General features: G+C 41.1%; 1 protein-coding gene and 1 long non-coding RNA gene across 8 annotated transcripts in view; one reads left to right on the top strand and one right to left on the bottom strand.

Annotated features, from left to right (window-relative positions):
* LOC310671185 overlaps nt 1-24,329 on the bottom strand; it is a 917,602-nt gene that overhangs the window by 484,500 nt on the left and 408,773 nt on the right. The window lies entirely within an intron of this gene.
* The window catches only part of CHL1 (cell adhesion molecule L1 like), a 206,213-nt gene that overhangs the window by 169,895 nt on the left and 11,989 nt on the right, over nt 1-24,329 (top strand). For all 7 annotated transcript variants that reach the window (XM_083424702.1, XM_083424700.1, XM_083424698.1 and 4 more), the window contains 9 exons: nt 4,174-4,298; nt 6,741-6,842; nt 7,040-7,237; nt 10,312-10,382; nt 11,821-12,040; nt 15,552-15,667; nt 15,813-16,017; nt 16,830-16,952; nt 18,505-18,684. In XM_083424702.1, coding sequence (XP_083280828.1) covers nt 4,174-4,298; nt 6,741-6,842; nt 7,040-7,237; nt 10,312-10,382; nt 11,821-12,040; nt 15,552-15,667; nt 15,813-16,017; nt 16,830-16,952; nt 18,505-18,684 — 1,340 coding nt within the window. The remainder of the gene's footprint in view (nt 1-4,173; nt 4,299-6,740; nt 6,843-7,039; nt 7,238-10,311; nt 10,383-11,820; nt 12,041-15,551; nt 15,668-15,812; nt 16,018-16,829; nt 16,953-18,504; nt 18,685-24,329) is intronic.

The raw sequence follows: 24,329 nt of genomic DNA on the forward strand, positions 1-24,329 counted from the left end.
AGCCAGGCACAGTGAGGTCTTATCTGGGACTTCCCATTGATTTCCATAGGAGTGCTTAAAATATCACCACCCCTTTTGCAGGAGTAATAACATAGGCAAGCTTGGACATACGGGAGTTCCTGGGTCAGCAACAAATAAGTGGAATGGGATGTTTTACACCATACTTATAGGTGTTGTTTTCAGAGTGGCAGCGGATCAGAGAGAGGCTGTAGCCCAATAGCAGAACACATCTGCTTTGCATAAAGAAGGTTCCAGATTCAATCCCTGGCGTCTCCAAGTTGGGTTCAGTGTCCCCTGTCTGCAATCTGGGAGATTAGTACAGACATGATTAAACTGGAGGGATTCAGTACATGTTAGTTTACTATGTTCCTAGCAGCACTCTGGGTTTGGGGAGTTATGCTGTGCCATTTAGCAGGTGGATGTTGGAGACAGTATCACATACTGTGAGGCATGCCACTTTCCTTTCTCATGGCTATATATATATATATATATTTGCAACACAGACATAACGGGTTTGGAGAAGCGTCTGTTGGGAAATGTTGCACCCTGCAACAGAGAAAGTGCCTCCATCGGAGGAAGCTTCTCTTCCTCCGAGCCAATGCAGATCTACCTAACAGTGCTGAGCACTACTGGGATAATGTGCATTGAGTGAAATCCAAGCTTCCCAAACCTGGTATGTTGTTGTTGTTGTTGTTGTTGTTTAGTCGTTTAGTCGTGTCCAACTCTTCGTGACCCCATGGACCAGAGCACGCCAGGCACTCCTGTCTTCCACTGCCTCCCACAGTTTGGTCAGCCTCATGTTTGTAGCTACAAACCTGGTATAGTCTCCAGATATTTTGGACTACAGCTCCCATGATCCCTGACTATTGACCATGCTGGCTGAGTCTGACGGAAGTCATAGACCCAGATATCTGGAGGGCACCAGCTTGATGAAAGTTGCTCTAAAAGCATTACATAAACCATTTTTTAAAAAAATCCATGTATTTGCAGACTGCCTTTCTGCCCACTTGAACCCTTCAGAAACTTTCCGGTGCAGAACCATAAAAATGTCCAAAACCCCTGAGCAATAATATATATATATATAAATCACTATGCAATCCTATCCTGGTACAGTCAACTGGAAAAGTAGAGTATGGGATTAAGGATTCTTTTGGCATTGCCACATTGTAAGTCCTACAACTCATTGATTGTCCCTGTATTTTGCTGAAAATACCTTATTTTTCCTAGTGGGGTCAATAGAATATCTCTTGTTGTCCTTGGCAAGATGTTGTATGAGTCCTTGAAGCACAGGTGATTAATCTTTGGCCCTCCAGAAGTTGTCAGATTCCAGCTACCATCAGACTCAGCCAGCATGAGCTCTGGTCAGGGATTATGGAAACTAGTCCAGCAGCCTCTGGACTGCTACAAAAGGGATAAAATTGGAAAACTGGTATTCGGTGTGGCATTAGACTCTTAGTTTCAGAGCTGTGGGTTCGAGCCCCACATTGGGCAAAAGTTTCCTGCATTGCAGTGATTGGACTGGATGATTCTTGGGGTCCCTTCAAACTCTACAAATCTATAATTCTCTGAAACTGGAATGACTTTCTATCTCAGTAAGATATAAGCAGCCTTACAGTTCTGCACATAATTTCATAGTTGTCCTGGAAGGACCTCTAGTGGTGAAAGCACAGCTCTAAATCTACATTTTGTATCCAGTAGGCCAGATGTACAGTTATTTTGAATAGCTCAGAACTGAACAAACCAGTCAAATAAACCCACCAAATACAAGTCGTGTTTTGCTGATATCATCACATGTTCAGATTATGAGGTATTTTATTTTGTTAAATAATGTAGCCAGAACAAGTAAAAACAAACAAACCTCCACCTTGTTAATTCATTAAGCATGTACAATGCGGTTTACCAGATTTTGGCCTATGGGCCATATGTGTCCCTGAAATAATTATCTATGGTTTCTGGACATTCTACCAATAATGTTTTCAACATTATCTTGCACCTCTTTTTTTCTTTTGAGTTGTACATATACTGTATATATATACCCAATATTGATGTGCAACATTATGCATGAACAGATTGTGCTGCTTATCTGTTGAAACCTGCTAGAAAGCCTGTTAATTTGTGTTTTTTTGTTTTTTGTTTTTGGGGTGGCGGTTATGATACAACAGCTGATCATTCCTGGCTTAAAAAGTGCAGATACTATTATCTAAATTCAAGTGCCAGTCAGGAACATAGGGAACTACCTTTTCTCAATATAGCTCAGTGTTGTCACTTCCAGTACTGACTGGAAGTGGTTCTCCAGAGTTTCAGAAATGGTGTTTCCCAGAAATGGTGTTCATGGATTGAACTCATTCCTTTTGACTGCAAAGCTTGTGCTTTTCCACTGAGCTGCAGACCTCCCCTGTTTCACTGTCACTCTGAAAGCACATCTGTGCAGATGTCCACACTGTTGAATGGCACATTTAAACATTCCGTTCCACAAACAGGGCCTTTCAACATAGAGCAAAGTAGATGAGATGTGGAATAACCATGATTGGCTCTCCCAACTTTCCTTTGCATTTTCATGGGGAAAGGGAAGAATTGGATCAGGACTTTTGTGACCCTTAGGGAAGGGAAGATTAGCCCTTCCCTTGTGTTGCTTTCCCAATATCAACCCCTCATAGCTATTATTATGTATGTTTCTCCCCCAATGTTACAAGCAATAAATTGGGAGGCCTTCGATATTAAATATATAACCAGTGCTTTAGGGGTTCTCTCATTTTGACTCAAGAAAATTACCATTTTGTAGTTCAAATTGGGAAAAATAAATACAGTAAATGGACAAAGATTCAAAAAACTGTTTAGGGGCATGCGTACCCCCGTCTTCCCCCAGAAAAAAGCACTGTATATAACATAATTTTATTTGTATGCCACCTTTCCACAATTCTAAGCATGCTCAAGGTGGCTTACAACATGAAAAAACACATAACTACAACATCACAAAAGTAGCCATAAAGAATAAAGAGTAAAGGGACCCCTGACCATTAGGTCCAGTCGTGACCGACTCTGGAGTTGCAGCGCTCATCTCGCTTTATTGGCCGAGGGAGCCTGCGTACAGCTTCCGGGTCATGTGGCCAGAATGACTAAGCTGCTTCTGGCGAACCAGAGCAGCGCACGGAAACGTCGTTTACCTTCCCGCTGAAGCGGTACCTATTTATCTACTAGCACTTTGACGTGCTTTCAAACTGCTAGGTTGGCAGGAGCAGGGACCAAGCAACAGGAGCTCATCCCATCACGGGGATTCGAACCGCTGATCTTCTGATTAGCAAGTTCTAGGCTCTGTGGTTTAACCCACAGCACCACCCATGTCCCAACATAAAGAATAAATTAAACATTAAAAATATTATAAGCAGACTGGACAATTTCCGCATAAATCACAACAAAATCTAAAACAAAGATACAAAAACAAACAAACATAACAGCGACATCCCACCCCCCACACAACAAAACGCTCCAGCCCAATAGTTTATTCAGCAGCCTCAGCTTTTGTAGCTGGAGTCAGTTGGGCCCTCCCCTCCCAGGCCAGGTGGAAAAAGACAACTGAGATGCTTTCTGGCCATGTACATGGGAAATACCATTGTAATTTAGGGGTTAAACCTCCCCTTTCCTTAGTCCTATGGTGCTGATCCAATTCATATCTTCCCCTTGACTACTATAAAGGGGGAGGAAATGAAACAGTGGAAATTTAGATCACATCCATTTCTCATCTTGTCTAGTTTGACCTGTAAGTATTTAGTCATTAGCACTCAGTCTAATCTATCTCTCAGAGTTGTTGGAATGATAAATAAGAATTGTCTAGCACTTTGTGGACTGAGGACTGTAGATGAATAATCTCCAAATTTCCTGAAAGCAGATTACTAGAACTATGGCTGTTATAAGTTGGTACAATCAGTTGCAGGTGCTTGAAACTGTGTTGGTAGTTAATGCTAGCAATGTGTATGTTTGCGTTTGTGTGTGTGTGTGTGTGTGTGTGTGTTGAATTTACTACCTAAAATGCAACTTAAGCATTATTGAAAGCTGCCTCATTGTGAGAGGATTTCCATGTGCAGGCTTGGCAAGGTGAGGTAAAGAAAGCGGATTCAGGATGCTAGTTTTATTATTGCTCTGTCATTTGTGTCTTATTTATACTTTCCTTCGCAGAATAATTATGGAGATGGACACTTTGATTATATCAAATGTGGAATTAGAAGATCAGGGTGTGTACACCTGCGTAGGCCGCACATCTCTTGACATTGCCACAGATGATTCCCGCATAACTGTCCTTTGTAAGTAAATTTTAAACCACTGCTTGCATGCTAAGTTATTTTGATGCTTAATTTAAATCCCTCTGGGAAAATCTGTTCTTACTCCTTCTCTGCCAAGTAATGGCTCTTGTTCTGAAGATTTGGGCCCATTGCAACATCAGTCAGATTCGGCACAATTTATTCACATGCACATTTCACAAATGGCCGCTTTGCCGCCTGACCCTGAGGGCTTTGGATAGGGGTGGTGTTGCTTCTGGGACAGAGGAGGGGTGAGTCATGGCTTTGGGGCATATGCCATGTGGATGCTAGAAGAGGGAAACCCAGGAGACTGTCTAAGGCTCCTCCACCTTCTGCCCCCTTAGCCTCTTCTGATTTCTCAGTGCAAGATTTTCCGTTCACTTCAGGACTGTGTAGGCTTGTTTCTGGCCTGCCTGTTTGTGTGCCCTGCTGACATATTCTCCTGACTCCTGACTACTTTGAAATATGTACCAGGTTGCAGTTTTGCAGGCATGCCATTGGCTTAGGTTAATTCAATGGCCACATTTAAGCTGGGATAGAATCATAGAATCATAGGACTGTAAAGTTGGAAGGGACCCTGAGGATCCTCTAGTCCACCCCCCATGCAATGAAAGAATATGTAGCTGTCCCATACAGGGATCAAACCTGCAACCTTGGTGTTATTAGCACCACACTCTTACCAGGCTGCGCATGGGAGATTCACTAGGAAGGGACAAGGGCCGGTGAGCACCCTTAGGCAACTTTTAGGGTGAATGGCAGCTCCCAACTCCTGCCAATCAGGGCTCTGGGACCCTTGAGCCGGATATGTCTCACCTTTGGGGTAACCTCTCTCATTCAGTTGGAGTCGTAAGGTTCTAGGAGGGGTGACTTTCCAAGGCCTCCTGCCCAACTGAAGGGGTGTTTTTCAGTGCAACTCACATATTTTTTGATGAATGAGCATCACATAAGAGGGGTTCATTTTTAAACTGGATGAAATCCACCTCCTCCCCCATTTTTCTTTACACGTATTAAAATCCTCCTGGGCTGCCAGTCTCATTACGGCCCTGCAAATGCTACCCCCAACTGCGATCCTTCTTTTCCCCATACATTGTCATTTCAAATCTAACTCCCAGACAACCACACACTGCTGCCTTTTAAAAACCCTGCACTTCTATTCTTAGCCATCTATAAAAACCACATATTTATGTAGAAATCCTCCTCCAGCTCTGCCTCATTGCTTTCCTGCTACCAGGACAGTTGCTTAATAAGAATCCTGCTGCGGCTGAGACAAGAAATAGAATTTGACCTTTGTTGGGGAACGGTTCTGGCTATTGGAGCGGAAAGAAGTATCATATGCAATGCATGAGGGACAAATATTGGATGCCAGTGCCCATCCCACTAGTATTATTGAGCGGATGCCTGAAATGCGTTTTGAGCCTGGCGTTGGAAAACAACTGTATTTCTCACTGCGTACGCTTTGCTCCCAAGTTTCACATGGAACTGTTTTATTTGCTCAACGGTCTTCCTGTGAAGGAAGTGGTGAATGCCAAAGCCGGCCTTTTAAGTTTGATAGGACAGACCACCTTCTGCTCTGCCCCTCCAAAATAACATAAGAAGCTGCCTTAAAATGAGTCAGACCATTGGTCCATTGAGCTCTGCATTGTCCACACGGACTGGCAGTGACTCTCTGGGGTTTCAGACAGTGGACATGCCCAGCCCTACCAGAAGATACCAGGATTTAAACCTGGGACCCTTTGCCTGCAAAGCATGCGGCCTGCCACTCAGCTAAGGCCCAGGTATTTTGGCACACAAGTATGGATTACAGATTACATAGCATTACATATTTACTACATTTTTTGCCCTTCTCTTACATGGGACTCCCAGTGACCACAGAGCTGATCAGATCTGTACCTGTTTAGCATCTGTATGCAACAATGCTGCAATTTCAAATACTCCTAGTTCAATCATTGGGCCCCTATAATCTGGGTCTTTTTAATATTCCCTGTAGGATTTCCCCTCCTGTTTAATTTTGCTAAAAACAACAAGTGTGCATATGTGCAAAAATCTGTGCAGATTATACTTTCTAGAGTAGACCAATTCAAGCAACAGACAAGTGTTCCTGTAGGGCTCAGAAGCCTACGCCACAATAATTGTGCCAGTCTTTAAGGTGTCAAAGAGCTCTTTGCAGGCATAGCTTTTATTCTTGTGAAACAGGTAAAGATGAAGAGTGTGGCATGCAGCTATGTCGGCACTGGGGGGGGGGGGGGGCATAGCTGGCTGGTATGACGTTTCTCTCATGTATTCCGTGAACAGATGGACAGGGTCATATGCACAGCCCTAATGTCAGAAGCAGCAGTGTGATTTCTCTGAAGGCCCCACCTGAAAATATTGCACACGTCTCTTGCTCAGAGTGAAGTGCAGCAGCCAAATGCCATTCTTCTTATGTTTCTTCCGTTTCTTGTACAGATGTCCCTGACCCACCAGAAGACCTCCACCTCTCCGAAAAACAGAGCAGAAGTGTGAGGCTATCATGGAATGCTGGGAGCAGTAACAACAGCCCAATTAATGGTAAGCGGGAGTCTAGTGTTGCCACCTCACTTTTATAGAGTGACAGCAAGTTCTTGGAATTAGATCAAAACTACCCTGAAAGCTGCACTTAATTAGTTTTATTGGTGAAGGTTTATTTGTTGCTGATCATTTGCTTCCCTTCTTTCCAGTTCATTTCCGAGGATCTTAATTGTGTCTCCACTCCTTGTCCTTTCTAGAATCTATTGTGGAATTTGAAGAGAACCGATGGGAGCCCAGAAAGTGGCAGGAATTAATCAGGCTCCCAGGGAATGACAGTACAGTTGTCTTACCACTGTCCCCTTATGTAAATTACCAGTTCCGTGTTATATCTGTCAATGCCGTTGGGAGAAGCCAGCCTAGCGAACCGTCAGAACGATATGAAACACCACCAGCTGGTATGCTTTGCTACCTGTTTCTTGTGTTTAATTATATCATATTGAACAGGGTATACTAGCCTAGAATACACCTGATGCATATTCAGGAGCCTTTGTTTTGATTTGTGGGGGAAACAAGTTCCTAAGCTTTGTTTTGTTTTAGATTAACTTATAGGCTTGGTTGGAGGTGAGTTGCTTTCTCCTATCCCACTCAGTAATTGGTGCCGAGGATTGACATTGTGAAGCCAGACCCTGTTGTGGATAATTATAAATATTGTTTAATGCAGCCTTCCCCAATCTGTGTTCCTTCTGATGTTTTGGAATAAAACTTCCATCATTCCTGACTATTGACCATGTTGGCTAGGTCTGATGGGAGTTGTTGTTCAAGATGTCTTGAGGGCACCAAGTTGGGGAAGGCTGGTTTAATGTGTGTGATCCTCTCTTTTCAAAGTGTGGCTCTTAAGGAGATAACATTTTATTGATTCATAGTTTTTCATTGAAACTTTTTCCTCACACAATGCAATAAAAAACAAACAAATCTAAATTTTAAGAAAAAAGCAACAGAAAAAAAGAAAGAGTGAAGGAAATACTAAGCCCCCTCTTAATCCTTGTCTCACACAGAAGAGGGTGGACCCCCCCAGCTGTCACCTAGGAGATTCCCTTTCTTCTTCAAGCCTCCCACCCTGGGAGATCTTTCCTTCCCTGCCTCTAGAGTCCTTCACTAGCCAGCCATCACCTTCATGTGCATATAGTCTCTCTCTCTCTCTCTCTCTCTCTCTCTCTCTCTCTCACACACACACACACACACACACACACACTAAGGAGAAAAGAGGGAAAAGAAGCAGAAATATAAAAATAAGAAGAGAAGCAAAAGGAAAAGAGTGTTTTATTTAATTGAGGACACAGTATTGTACATTAAAAGTGTTAGGATGCTGCCAGGGAGACAGGGGCATCAGGCAGGCCCCAAGCTGGCTCCAGCCACCGGCCGGCAGCCGGGTGATCTCCAGGTCACGGAGCAGCATCAATCAATCAGTGACTTGAGCCTCAGTAGCCTTCTGAAACTACCGAGCATGCTAATTAGCAGAGTGAATAAATCTCCACAACGGAAGTGGCGGACACAGCCATGTGTAAGCATTATATACAGCATTTTATTCAGCAGCAGGGACAAAGTAAAAACATGTCTGCTTCCCTTCTTCTCCAGAGCAAAACAGCAATACAAAAGCAGTATACAAAACGGAAGTCCCCAGCAGACTGTGCTGGAAATGAAAACAGGCATGTGACACACAACAGTCATGCCTGTCCCTTTTAAGGTGGAACGGAACTATATCCTAACAAAAAGTACAGGTAGCTGTGTTGGCCCATCAGAAACATTCCAAAATTTGTTTTAGAGCAAAATCATTATTAGCCAATCAACCTGTCACAAAATAGTGTGGCAGCTTTAGAGTTCTCCACAACTGTACACCTGTTTAGTCTCTTTAGCCGACTAAATGGTAGACAAAGGGGGGGGGGGCTGATGGTTATGCTCTGGATTTCCATTCCATTCATAGTTCCAAGATGGAATGTGGAATGAGGCATTCTTACGGATTATGCAGGTTTCAGGTTGTACCAAAGACTGCCAAAAACAAGACATACATGATGATGCAGCCCCAATCTTTGGGAATATAAGATCCAAGAAATAGAAGTTATTCGTACATGGCAATGCTCCATACAGGTAGGACAATCAGTAAGTCAGAATTTGGAATACTTTGTACAGTTTGGGTTGCAACACCTCAGAAAAGGCTGTTTTACAACTAGAAAACAAATGTACTTAAGGATTCCATTTTTAAAATATCTTCTGAGAAACTGCACAATTAACAAAACATGTAGTTAGGCTCCAAATATACTGCTTTTAAGACTCAGGCTAGCTTTCTTCTTCTTTTATGTAGACACCATGCCTTCTGGATGGGCTATTTAGCAAGATTTATAGTGAGTCTCATAGCAGCACAGGACTTTGGATAAATTTCTATTCACAACCAATTTCTCTTGGTATAACATGAAATAACTGGCTCCTGAAAATCCTTTTATAGAACAGCTGTTCTGCAAGGTTTCTTCATTTATATTCTCCTAACATTTTAAAAAACTTTTGTCTCTGTGCCTTTCCTAGCTTTCAAACTGTGCCTCCTTCTAATGATACACCTTCTGTTTTCCTAGTCCCAATGGGCCAACTCTTTAAAATAATCCCATTAACATCTGGTGCTTTGTGAAACTACCATTTAGTTCTTATTCAATCATTTTAACCAAAATGACTGAAACCATATCCATTTTATGGTGTGGGGTTTTTGTTGTTGTGCTTTTTACATGACAATTGATCATATTATCCAAGGGTGTCCTGGGATGAATTTATTTACTGGATGTCTGTCATAATGTAATTCTTTCATCTCAAAATGGCTCCTTAAGATAGTGGAACTCCTTGTGCTCATTCCCTCATGTGGGCCAGCAAACAAACTACAGTAGGAAGGCTTTCCATTCACTATTATTATTTCCTGGTTTTGCTGAACTGGCAAACTATGGTTAATGGCTGGACCAAAATGAAATATTAAGCCATCTTCCCATAATCTTGTTCAGAAGCTGTTAACCACAGTTTCCCAGTTTGGAAAAAATGAGAAACTATAGTTAATGGAAGAATTACTGATCTGTTTTCTTGCAGGTGAGAAGGGGGGAGCAGAGAGGCTATGTGCATGGCCCAATGCCTTGTTCATAGCTCAGCTTATTAAACAGAAATATAATAATTTGAATGTAGCTGATATATCCATTCTTTGAAATCCAATTTGCAAGGAGTTGTGTGTGGTTATCATAACATGTCACAAGCCACCATAAATGGTGCAGTGTGTTAAAAATGATAACTTTATTGCACAGTGAATGTAAAATTCATCTGAAGTTTTTCAAAGTTTATTTTGGAATAATTTACTGCTGTATAATAATCATTACTATGAAATTCACATAATTAGCCAGTAGTTAATCGATTTACCATATAAAGTAAATGTAGACATATGAAGAATAAGTAACAAAGACTGGTTAATTAAAATACTCTTGCATTGTATTTTGTTGATGCATAGCTCCAGACAAGAACCCGGAAAACATCCGAATTGAATCTTCTGAACCACATGAAATGAACATGACATGGGAGGTAATGCTCTTTTAATTGAAGATATAGACACAATTGCTATGGTCCAAGTGAAGTTACCTGGTTCATTTTTTAATAAGCCTCAGAGAACACAGTGGACTTTCGGAGTGGGCATGCATAGCACTGGGGCTGAATATGTGATTTAAAAGCAAAACAAAAGCAACCTTCATTGCAGCTGAAAGAACAATTGCAGGATAACATCTAGCAAATAGCTTTAATATCCACCATAATTGATTTTGCCTTTTATTCCTTACATGCCCCCTTAGCTCCTGTTTTCTAATAATTTCTTACTAACGATTCTGTTTTTGAAAACATAGAAGTAGCTAAGAAGGTTTAAAGAAAGAATTAAGTTTAATTACTGCTTTAGATTCTACCTGCCCCAGCCCTTAATAATAGTTTCAAAGGAGATTGTTTGATGAAATGCAAAATTCCTTGGGTAGAAATGAGACTGTGAGCCCATAACATCTTCCTTTGCTTCCAGTTTTCTGTGAATTGACGCTTGGCAGTTTCCACCATATCCTCCATTTTGGCTTCCTTCATTACAAGGACTGCAAATGTAGAAATTATGCCATGTATTCATGAATGCAGGTGCCTTCTATAAATCACAACAAGCAAACTTAACTGTTTTTTATTCATCCTCATTCTCTTTTTCTTTCTCCTCTTTCCCTCTGGCAAATTATTTTACCAGCTATTATTATTTATACAAGGACATCATTGGACATAGCAATTTACAGAGTAACAGAGTGGCTGGGGCAACCCAGTCAGATGGGCAGGTTACAATGTTTATTATTATTATTATTATTATTATTATTATTATTATTATTATTGCAAAAAGGCAGGTCCTGCCCACTAGGAACTTCCAATATACATCTTTGACAGAGGGAAATCAGAGAGGAGGAAAGATAGAAGTTTATACATATTACTGTTGTGTAAATGACTCTGAGCTAGATGAGTACCTCAGATGAGCCATAAAAATATTATTCTCCAATAAGTCAATCAGATATAGTTTGGGATTTTTGTTGTCAGTTGTTTAATACTCTGTAGGGTAATCTTATGTTTTAATGGACAAATCTGCAATGGAATTTTTTTTTGAAAGAACTGTCATAGTGTAACCACAGTACAAATGACACATTTTTATGTGAGTTGATTGACATGGTAAAATGTACTGCAAATTGAGAGGTAATGCCTCCAACATTAAAGTATATGATTTAATAATCAATGTGCTTTCAAGCCATCTGTTTCCCTCTCTTGCTGGCTTTTAAAAAGCCATAACGTTCTGTCCTTCACATACCTTAAGCCTATCTTTGTGATGTTTGCCTTACTTAAAGCAATCTTTGTGATGCACTTCTGAATTATATAGCCAACTGTTTCATGAAAGAGTGTTTCCTGTAAGCCAGTACAACAACAACAGTACCTGATTCCTTTTCTTCTTCCTTTGCAGCCACTGAAGCCCATGGAGCAGAATGGACCAGGGCTGGAGTACAAAGTGAACTGGAAACAACAGGATAATGTTGAATGGGATGAAGAAACAGTGAAAAAACATTTCTTGGTATTGAAGAACACTCCCACCTTTGTACCTTACGATATCAAAGTTCAGGCAGTGAATAGCTTTGGGTCTGGCCCTGAGCCCAGTATAATAACTGGCTATTCAAGCGAAGACAGTAAGTAATGGGGAAAAAAATCTTTATACAAAGAATGGTCTGTGGGTGATTTTCAAGCTGAAGGGTGAACGAGCTTAGAGTTAAGAGTTGGGAGTTAAATTATTAAAAAGACAGAAGGCTGAAAAATGTGGAGATACAGAAGCTTTTTGCTTCCCAACATTTGGCAGGGAGGGGGGAAGCAACCTAAAGCACAATTTTCAAATGAAATGCAGAAAAATGTGGTCAGTTGTTTGTCTTTCATGATAACCCCATTTTGTGATAGTATGTAACACAATGCTTCTGTTACTTCAGTAACAGAATCCTAAACATTTGTTATTATGTAATTAATTCTGACTTTAAGGGGCTCATTCAAGGAAGGTAAATTGTCACAGTCATTTTTGAGAGGTAGAAAGCTTCACATGGTAACTTTTCTCAGTTATCATCCTAAGCTTTCTTGTGAAGATTTGTCCATGTGGCTAGATCCCCCCACAAAAACTTTACAAAAAGTAAGCATCTTCCTCCCAAAATTATATTGCGAAAGCACATCCTAAATGTGTCTCAAGCATATTGATAGTTTCTTTAATTATGATGATAGTGATAATGATGATGATGATAAATATTTATATGTCATCCATCTTTGAATCTTACTGGGTTGCCCCAGCCACTCTGGTTGAATCCCAACAAAATGTTAAGTCACAATAAAATATCAGCCATTGAAAACTTACCTGAAGCCTTCAGATGTGTTATAAAAGTCATTTATCTGTTTGACATCTACACACATTTACCTGGGGGTATGTCCCCACTGAACTCAGATTTACTTCTGAAAAGACATGCACAGGATAGCACAGTTAATAAATTTACAAGGATACAACCAAATTTGCTGCCCTTTACACCTAAACGACACCTTCCAGCCAAATTGCAGTCACATATAAATATCTGTATATGTTCCTGCCGAGACTTTACAATTTAATATTTAAAAAGAAGTGGCTTAGTTTAGATTTTAAACCTCCAACAGACATTTATCCCTGCCTAATCAATATTGTTCACTTGGAACTTGCAAGACATAAAATACCCATTTCCCATCTCAATATCCCAGAGTTATATTCTGTTATTACATTAGTCTATGATTTCTACATCCTCTTTCCTTCCCTCCCACTGCAGGCACCACTGTCATAAACCACTGTACAGAATTTTAATATAAGTGCACAGGAAGTCATAACCCTAATAAAATAACTGTGAGTGTACAGTAATAACACAAAGCAATTGTTTCTTGTGTAAAATATGGAAGACTGAGAACCTCTGCTCCCCTGTTGAGAAAATTGGACAACAGTCTTTCCAAAAGCCTTGCTGCTGTTACACTGCAATTTTTTCTCTCTTATCTTGTTTAGAGAATGGATATATATATATACTTGGGAGATTATAAGCCCCCTGCTGCAGTACTAGGAATCAAATACTTCTGCAAGCAGAATAGCCTTTTTTAAAAAAAAAAATAGGCTCACTTCAAAAAAGCAAACCAACCAAATACCTAGCTTTTAAGGATTTAAGGCTTAAGACTACAAAAAGAGGAAACCCCACAGTAGGCATTTGGGACAGGATACCTCAAAGTCCTTGATGTGACTGAAATATGCACAATCTTTTAGCATGTGGCAGCAAGTGATTGAGATGCAGACAGCAATACGTTACCGAATTGTTTAAAATCTTACGTTCGCATTTATGCAGGTACTGAGACTTCTTAGTTCAGCCAGGAAGAATAATTATTCAAGAAGGCCTGCTAAAATGCTCCCATGGTAGGGGTGGTTACGCAGAAGACCCCCGAGATTGTACTCAGAGGGAACTTGTCACAGCCTGCAGGCACATTTTAGAATCTGAAAATCTGAGCTTTCACTAAAGGAGAAAAAATGCCAACCCTTGTAAAAATATATTTATTTTTGCTGTTAGGAAAAATAATGGTCAAGCTAAAAATGGTGGAGCCTATTTTCTGAACATTTTCCTCCACCCATCCCCATTTTTTGGAATTGGTTGCAGAAGTATGAAATATATATATATTCAGGCTGTGCCGGATGGCACCCGGATGTATATTCATTGAATCATAGAATTGTAGAGTTAGAAGAGACCATAAGGATCATCGAGTCAACCCTCTGCAATTCAGGGATCACATCCAACATTCATACAGCAATTAATGTGTGTGGAAGCTCTGACTCTGGAACTCTACCTCTCATATCTGGCATTTGTTGGCTCACCCGTAGAGAAATATCCTATGCCCTGGAGCTGGGCAATTGGATTTGGCCAGCAGGCTAGCAGCAGGTCCTGTGGTTTGACAAGTGGGTGCCACTCACCTATCACCTGGCATCAGGTGGCCCATTTTCTCACACACTCTTTGGAATTAAACCATACTGTGTGTGGCAACCCAGGATGATCATTGGGGCTTGCAGAGAACCCTGCATAGTGTTTGCAGCCCTGACAACCAGCTGATCATTGGGGCTTCAAAGGGTCTCTCGTGAGTCTTGCAGGCACAGATTATCAGCTGGTTATCAGGGCTCTCGGGGCATTGTGCTGTGTACAAGGCTTTGCAGGTGGTCCTTTGCCAAAGCAAAGTTGTGTCTTTACATGCCCTATACTTGACATCATATGTGATGCCCAAAGCAGCTTTGAGGGCCAAATAGAGAAGCTGGGTGGTCTAATTAGACTAGCAGGCTTGAGGTTCCTCACCTTGGCTACATACTAATATGAGTGACTATCCTTATGTAGCCAAAAAAGCAGTATTTGCACTATTCAACAGGCTTGGAGTGATTTTGCAGAAGTACAAGAAAAATGTGGTATGGGGGAGGGTACTTCAGGCAGGGAATCCCACCCCCCCAAAAAAATAGCCGAAGGTGGACAGAACCAGCTCAGTGGGCACAGAATGCTGACGAACTGTTTGAAGAAATGGAAAACTGAGAGCAAAAGAACACAATATCATGGAATATGGCAGTGACTGAGCAGAAGCCCTCCACACTGCAACATTTTGTTGTAGGCCCCACTGATAGCTCATATAGCACAATTGTGTGCATATTTATTCAGAAGAAAGCCCTGCCAAGTTCAAGCTGAGCCTATTCCTAGATAAGTGTGCATAAGACTGCAGGCTTCGGTGCACAAGACACAGATGGAGGCTTAGTTTGAATATGATAACATCTAAATATCACAAACAGCTTGCCTGTAGGAGGGATTTGATGGGACCTAAAAGTACGTGGCTTTTGAGTAATCCAGAACCATCATTTTAAACTCAGGTCAGTACCTGGGTGTCAAAGTGCCAAGACAGAGAAGTGCCTTCCTCCCCAGTTGCAAATGAGGAAGATCTTACCAGGGCATTTTAAAGGAGTAGCGTGCAAAACTCTGGTTCATTAACTCTCACTCGCTTCTCTAAGTGGCCCACCAAGAGAGTTAGTTAGCTGGCCATCCTTTTAAACTCATCATGCATGCTGGCACAACTTCAAAATATATGATTCTGAGCACAACAATTAACACAACCCTGTCACCTTCCTGCATTTCCCAGTTCCAGAAGCGGCTCCTTCCAATGTGATTGTCCATGCTATCAACAGTACTCTCGCTAAAGCCATCTGGTCTACCATTCCCAAGGACAGAGTTCGTGGCCACCTCCGGGGCTACAAGGTGATTATGGTTATCCACACTACCCTCTCCCTCCCTTACTCTACGTTTCAGATCCCCTTCTAAGGGTTTTATTTTTGGTAGGCTATGTAAGGGTCCTGCTTGTTGTCCCCTGCCTCAAATGTTCAGTTGGATCTTCCCACTACAGGTCAGCTGGTGGAAAATACGAAGCCGTTTAGATGGAAAAAGCCATCGCCAGGAGAAACGCTTCTTGACATTTAACGCAGACCGAAACGATGGAATGATTCCTGGCCTGGAGCCTTTCAGTGAATACCTCTTAACTGTTTTGGCTTTTAATTCTAAAGGAGCTGGACCAGAAAGCAACACATACAAATTCCAGACCCCCGAGGGAGGTAAATGAAGGAGGGGAAGGGAAACAGTAGTCAATGTTCCTAACTCTATTTTCTCTTGCTTCAGCTGTGTGTGGTGTGCTAGCTGTTTTCCCCATGTCTGAGTATTCTCGCAGCCAGAACTATGGCATTAGCATCTTTCAATTGCTACTTATGTGTTTCTACGACCAGATTTTGTTTATAGTCTGCTTCCTGCACCCAGCTGGACGTGAATGAATGTGGATGAATGATTACCAGCTTTACATAAATAATCACTGCAATTGTGCATTCATTGGGCCTCACACAATTATTACCATTGTCTTTCATGGGAATATGTTTGGTGTCATTCTCCTGCCTTGGAAATCTCTTAAGAGCATAATGGGCATGCATCTGTCTAGATGGCCCACGTGAGTAGCTTCAGAGAATCAAAATTGCTGGTGGAATGAGTCACACTCTCTTTTTTCACATTTCCTGGCTTTTGCGTCTCCATCCGGGGGAAGTTGCACAAACACACTTCCCTGCACTGTGGGTATGGTTATGTAGTCCTTGGGAGTTCATTGTCAGTATCTGGGGTCCCCTCTGAGTTCAAGTTCTTGGGTCAAATATGGTAAAATAGATTTTAAAGGATCTATTTGGCTGTGTAATGGAGGATGGCATGCCTAAGGAAAACAAGTCGGCTCTGAAACTTTACTTAAGGTGTTTCAAGTGGTGCAGTGTGTTTAATAAAGGAGGGGGAAGAACCAAATGGAAAGATGCTGTAAGCTTATCCAAGATCAAATGGAGTGATCTAATACGAAGAAAGTGCATAATGTGTTTTTTTTTGTTGTGTTTTCCAGTACCAGAAAAGCCACACTTTCTAAAGATACTAAACTTAGATAAAGACTCTGTAACACTATCATGGGGACCACCGAAGAAACCAAATGGCATTGTCACTGGATATATTTTGCAGTACCAGATAAGTAAGTACGTGAATGGTGCGGTTGGATGTAGAGCTTAATAACAAGCAAATTTTGGAGACATACTGTTGTTATCCAGTGCTCAAAAAACAGAGGGGGGCCCAAGCTCCTTTCTTTTGCATCATTCTCATTAATCCTGGTTTTTTGAAAGCTACAGAGGGAACAGAGCATGATTTGGCTACAAGTGGGAGGAATCACAAACTAAACAACTCTGTATGTAGTTTTTAAAAACCTATTAACAATAATTTACAGCATTTCAGCACCTTCTATTACGTGAAATCTTATATAATATATACAATTCCAAAATAATAATGACTCACACAATTCAGTATCTCAAAGCCAAGCAGTCCAAATATTCCTGAAGAAAGTCCATGAGAGAAACCTTCTATGTGCATACTTGTGCTGGTGTGGTCCCAATGGAACTCCGACAATGAGATACCTGGATTTCAATCTTTCTTTCATGAATCTTCTCCTGGACAGCCCAAAAAGGAACTACACACTGGCAATTCAATGCTCCACCAAATATGTCAGCTTCAACCTTAGAATGGCACTTTGTTCCTTTCTGTAAACTACATACAGAGTTGTTTAGTTTGTGATTTATCTCTCTGTATTTATTGGGCATACAATTGGGAGGACTCAAGGAATGGAGCTTCTGCGTTTCATTAAGGACCTTCTGGCTTTATCCCACAACTCAAGCACCACCTTTATTTTCTGGAATAGCTAGGAGGCTGAGGCTATGAAGGGGGGCTTGCGCAAAAATCATATCTGGAGCTATTGCATTTTTAACTGAGCAGAGCTGGCCCTACCGCTAGGCAGAGTGAGGCAACTGAATCACATGGAAGGTGGCAGCAGCAGCAGCCCCAGCAGTTTCTTCTGAGCCCCATAGCCATTCTTCATTGCCACATAGCTTCTAAGGTAAAGGTAAAGGTACCCCTGCCCGCACTGGCCAGTCTTGACAGACTCTAGGGTTGTGCGCCCATCTCACTCAAGAGGCCGGGGGCCAGCGCTGTCCGGAGACACTTCCGGGTCACGTGGCCAGCGTGACATCGCTGCTCTGGCGAGCCAGAGCCGCACACGGAAACGCCGTTTACCTTCCCGCTAGTAAGCGGTCCCTATTTATCTACTTGCACCCAGGGGTGCTTTCGAACTGCTAGGTTGGCAGGCGCTGGGACCGAACAGCGGGAGCGCACCCCGCCGCGGGGATTCGAACCGCCGACCTTTCGATCGGCAAGCCCTAGGCACTGAGGCTTTAACCCACAGCGCCACCCGCGTCCCCTACATAGCTTCTAAGGCAGTGCTATTTTTCCACAGTTTTTTTGTGATACTCAGAATGAAAACTGTACTAGATATTCCCCCCTCCCCCCATTTATGGAAATCGATCAACATGTCATGAAAGCTATGTATTTCATAATGTGTTCATAGAGATTTAAGTGCCTGTTTAGCTCAGTGTTCATGGATCAGAGACCTGGTCCATGAGGCATGCTTTTAACAAGTCAGTCTCCTTCCAGATGATGGTGTCTGACTGACTACTATTCTTTGCTTCTTCTTTTTCCAGTTAATGAAACTGATGACATTGGGCCCTTGCATGAAATCAATATTACTAACCCATCATCATTCAACTTCAGGCTCTCCAATCTGAGCATCAGTACAAAGTACAAGTTCTATGCAAGAGCCTGTACTGTACAAGGCTGTGGGAAACCAATCACAGAGGAGGCAGTAACAGTAAGCGAAGGCAGTAAGTTACAAATAGAGTGGTGCTGAATTTCCATTTGATGTTTTTGCATTAAAATTCTGTGGGTTTAATGCCAATGACTTTTTTTCCTGCTTTTCACCCAATTCTCGGATACAGCTAACATTTAAGGCTTCAAAGAGCAACAGAGCTCTGAATGTCGTTTAAGGATATGACAACATTACCATTTTGTTACCGTTTCACCATTACCATTCTGAAGTATTTACAAAATTGCTTCCTGTGATAATTCTCTGAAGAAATGAATTTGCATTTTATTCAATTTGTGAGCCTTCACATTTAGAAAGACCTGGGCTTTAAGGGATTGAATATCTGAATTTTGCATTCCACTGTCTCCTGGAATGAGAGAGAATGGTATCTCAAACATTTAGAGGTGAGGAGACATTCAGTTCACCTTAAAGGTGAACCTGTCTAATGCACACTTAATGAAACACGACCATCCTTCAAAATTCATACTTCTCTGAAGTCAAGAAATGCATACAAAAATGCAAATGCTGGGTGGGGGGAAGTGTGCATCAAATTGTATTATATTGTTGAAATTAAGAGACAGCCGTGCATTATATTAGGGCAGTGTTGGCCACACTTGGCCTTCCAGCTGTTTTGGGACTACAATTCCCATCATCCCCGGCCACTGGTACTATTAGCTAGGGATGATGGGAGTTGTAACCCAAAAACAGCTGGAGGACCAAGTTTGGCCATCACTGTATTAGGGGAAACTGGTTTCCAGAAATGTGAATATTAAGGGGGAAAAGTACACAGGAAAATGTGTGTATTAGAAGGAATTCACATTGAAATAATGATAAATTTTCAAGAGATCCCTTTTTAAAAAATCACAAAGTGATGTTGAAATGTGGAGAACTGAAGACTTAAAAAATGGGATACTGCGAGAAACCACAGTTGTCAGATTTGCCCATCCATATGCAGTATGAAGCAATTGCAGGCTGAACAATTGGAGTGCAGTCTAAACATTCAGTTAATCAATGGGCATTAGCAAACTTGATAAATTTGTTCCAAGTTAGCTCAATGCTGAATTCAAAGAGCTAACGTGCACCACCTAACTTTGGGTCAGACTGCAGACACCAGGTATAAACCTGTGTCTTGTTTAATACAATGCTTGCTGCAGGCAGACCACTATTTTTACCATAGATGTGGCCCAGAGTAAAAATAAATAAATCAGTTTTGAATTCTTCAATCACTCCTTCATTAGTTATATTCAGTGGTTCACTTGTTGATCTGATAACCAAACCCCTGCTAATACAATTACCCATCTCACTCATCTAAAAAACAATCAGAATAATGGCTTGACCAGTCCACAACTCTAGTCCTGTTACTGAAAACCAACTAGATATTAATTGGTACAATTAAGTGAGATTGGCACACCAATTTGCCAAAGGGAATGAGATAAGAAGAAGATGCCTGAGCTTATCAGTGTGGATAATATGCTATAGCAGTGTTGACAGGGGAAAGTCAAATATTTTCTTGCACTTTCTTGCATTTAATAGACTCTGACTTATAAGTGGCACAACCCATTTAGACTACAAATCAAGTCTATGGGACTCTTACCAAGGTTCCTCGTGTTAAGATAAATTAAACACACAGCATGAATGGCTTCTTTGAATGTCTGGTCAATTATACTCCACCCCGTTTTACAAATGATATTGCCTGCGTCTGCCAGCCAGACCTGGCATGTTATGATCCTTACTCTACAATATTAAGTCCCACTGAAGTCAGAGGGACTTATTGCTGAGTAGACCTGAATAGGAATGCACAGTTAAATGTTTTCCACTTCGCATGCTTGAGACATCTGAGCTATTTGTTCTGCAGGTCAGTTCTGCAACCTCATCAATAGTTTGTCAACTTTCCTGACAAGGGAACCACCTGCTCACAGCTCCTCAGTCTTATCAGAATTCACCTTCAGCTTATTGGTCCTCACCCAGCCCTCCACTGTGTCCAGGCACTGATTCAAGATTGGTTCCTATGTAAGAAGAAATACAGAACAGAAGATCAGAGGGAAAGAAGAGCATAATGATGACACATTCACATATAGCGTGCAATTAGCCTATCACATACACTCCATGTGTCCACAACTACCATCCTCAGTCAGTCAATCAATCAGTCACCCAATGACTATGTGCAACCCCTACCCCCTAACATCAGCATCACACTCCAGAGTGGAGAATATTCACAATTTTCTACCAATCACCCCACCCAACAAGGTACAACAGACAATGTACAAATCCAACTGTTAGCCAGGTTCTCCTGTTGGTTGAATACCAACCAGATACCCCCCCAATCTCACCTAGGAATATTAATTTTCACTCAGTTCACTGATTAGTGTACCTAAGGCACCTAGGATCACCCTTAATGTCAAGCAAGCAAGGAGGTTGGAATTCTTAGCCTAGTAGGGCTGCACCTCTCTATGTCACAGTGTACTCCTTTAAAGCTTGCTGTCCTTGAACTTGCTCAGTGTCCTGGTACTCCATCTCTCCTCTTCCTCCCATGTAATGCAGATTAACCTAGCCTGTGAGGCACCTGGGAGCTAGGAGTGGGGAGGAATTCAATACCCATTTCTCTTCCCCCTCAATGACAGCTTAATTGTTTCCTTCCAGGGGATCTGCAGCAGGTCTCCTCAAATCACATGGTCCCTTGAGTTCTTAGAGAATGCTAGGAGTGTAAGAAATACGACTTAACAGTTTTTTGTCACGTAGGCAGATTCAGGTAGTCAGAGCTTCCTCTACGTGATGTACACAGTCTGTCCCTCGAGATGCATTTGCATGGAGGTCTTAAATTGTTATTTGGGACAAGCACAGTGGCAATTTTCATGATCATGGCAACACCTATTTCTAATGCTGCAATCACAGCAATTGTTTCTGGCTGGATGCAGCTGTATCTGTGAATGCCTCAGATCATATACTATATTCATAGCAATGATGTATCTGCTAAGAGAGCTTGCATGGAGAAAGTTCTGAATGCCTGAAGCAACTATCAAAAGCTATCTTTTGTTCAGAATGAGATATCCCAGAGTTAGCCAGGAGGTAGTTCTACTTGCACAGCAGATCACTACGGTTTTAATAGTCGTTCTTTAGAGGCAAATTTCACCAAGACTGTCTTAACTTTCCATTTGTCATGCGAAGTTGTTGATCAGAGACCAGCTGTCCAACATTTTGTGATAAGTGTGTTGAACAGCAGACACATATACTATGGGGAAAATTGTATAATAGCTCATCTTTGGGGAAGGTTTAGCTCATTTTCCCTACAGTATCACAAGTTCTCATAAATCTCCAAACCCGAGAGAAATCTTCTGAAATTGCAGTCAGGTGTTTAAGGTTCATGTGCTTCCCTTTGTTTAAGGTTCATGTGGTTCCCTTGGTACAGCAGAAAAATGAGGAATGGTGTTGGTTGGTTTATTTTATTATTGCTTCTATCTTTCTGTATATTAAAAATACATTTAAGCTGGCCGCTTTCAGTTTTCTAAAGCAAATGCCTATAGCTCAGTGACCTTTCAATTTATTGACCATAAATATGTCCTTACCAATGTGTTTTTGCTTTATATTTTTCAGGTTTCTCCATTTCTTTTCCTGTTCTAGCTACAAATGCCTACCCAATTATCAATAATTTCTCTTGTGTAGGCATTGTGTGCCTATTGTATAATGAATAACTCACTTATTTGGGAGGGTATAGATGCTCAGCTCTTCCTCAGTGGACTTCTGCATTAAACAAAGCTTAAGACCTCCCAGAGAACAAGTGGTTGAATCTCAGTATACAAGTCTTCTGGAGGGCAATCCTGAAATCAGACAAATTACCTGGATGTTTGGTAGATGTCTTTAAGATTCAAGGCTTCCCTGGCATCCAATCTCATAACATCCACCGCCCTTTCCCTCTTGGATGGATAGGGGGAAGATATACTATCCATTTCAGCCCTTTCATGCCTACTTCAGACAGTTGGACTCCAGAATGTCTCTTTAAAAATCCCCTTCCCCAATCAAGCAGCTGGTGAATTCCAGTGTTCAGCATGATTTGTAGGCCAGGAAGCCAGCAAGGCTTCGGTGGAAATGAAGCCCCAGAAACAGTGCCAGATTTACGTATAAGCTAAACAAGCTATAGCTTAGAGCCCCACTCTTTTGGGGGGCCCTAAAAAATTTAAAGGAAAAAAAACTGGATGGACATTTCCAAAATATAAGATAAAAATAAAATAAAATAAAACCTACATAGAACAACAGTGTTTTGTGTTGTGTAGGCTCCTATGATGTAAGTAATGGGACCTTCCTGCTAGCCTGCTCCCTAAATCAGCCTGCTCACTGATTTGCTCATTTCTATATCAATTACTTTGATAAAATACACATTTTGTTATGTGCAAATGGCTTTAGATACCTATTAAGTCCATAAATTACCATATAGTATATCTTCAACACACAAAAACAGCGACAATTTGTTGTTGACAAAGGACAGCTGGACATATAAAGGGCCCCATTACCTTCAGTAGCTTAGGGCCTCATCAAATCTAAATCTGGCCCTGGCCAGAAGTGTATTAAGGACAGAATTTGCAATGGAGAACTCTCTTCTACAACCATAAGGTTCTTGACTAGTGGCTACCGTCCAGAAGATCATAAGCACTACAGCTAAATAATGGAATGGCAGGTTCTGATCTTAAAAAAGAGATATGTGATCCTTTTGATTTTCCCTTGGTTGCTTTGCATAGTGATGCCCATGCACTGCTATCTTTTAAATCACAGCCTTAACCACTGATTTATTACTATCATGATAAAATTTCCAACCTGCAACAAATATATCTGAAAGGTCAAATATCCAAATAGAATGCGAGTGTAAAATTACCACCATATTTATTCTACAAATTAGAGTCTCTTGCTACTTTTCCTTTCAGTTTTTAATCTCACGGAGCTGACATTTTCAAGTGTTTTGCATCATTCATTATGACAGAAATTGACACAACAGAGTTTATTTTTTGCCTTGTTGCCTTTTAGACAGCATTTCTATTAAGTGTACCATTTAGACATTGAGTTGGGGGGGGGACATAATTAAAATATGACTTGTAATGACCTGCTGCTTAATTTGTGGTTTGATTAGAAAATGTAGTTTCAACTTTACAGAATTCATTTAGCAAAATCTACTCTGCTAGATAGTTTTAATTATGTTAAAACCCTTCGCATCAAATTTTGGTTAATGTGCCGATCAACATGTTCACTCTCTCTGTGGTGGTATAATAATTAAAGTAGTGATTGTAATTGATGGATTGTTGTCTTGGAGAAACATATCATATTCTGCTCTCTTTGACTATGCCCACAGTGTTCTTAATCTTTTCTTTTTTCCTTCAGTTGTCTTCTGAGTGTTAATCTCTCAAAGCTTCTGTTTGCTTGCTTTGTAGTTTCAGAACTAATGATCATAACTTCAGCACCAGACGGGCAGATAGTCCAAGAGTTTCCAAGCTCCATATTATGTGACTTAATAAACACCAAATATCTTGTTCATAGTGGGACCTAGAATGATAAATTACATCCAGCAAATTAAGCCACTGAAGTCCTTGTTTAGAAAAAGTGCAAAAGAATCAGTGCTATCTAATTTATTTTATATACTGCTACATATTCATAAAATATATAAGAGCAATTTACAACAGC

This window comes from Podarcis tiliguerta, assembly GCF_965153285.1.
Source record: "Podarcis tiliguerta genome assembly, chromosome: 2".
NCBI lineage: Eukaryota > Metazoa > Chordata > Lepidosauria > Squamata > Lacertidae > Podarcis > Podarcis tiliguerta.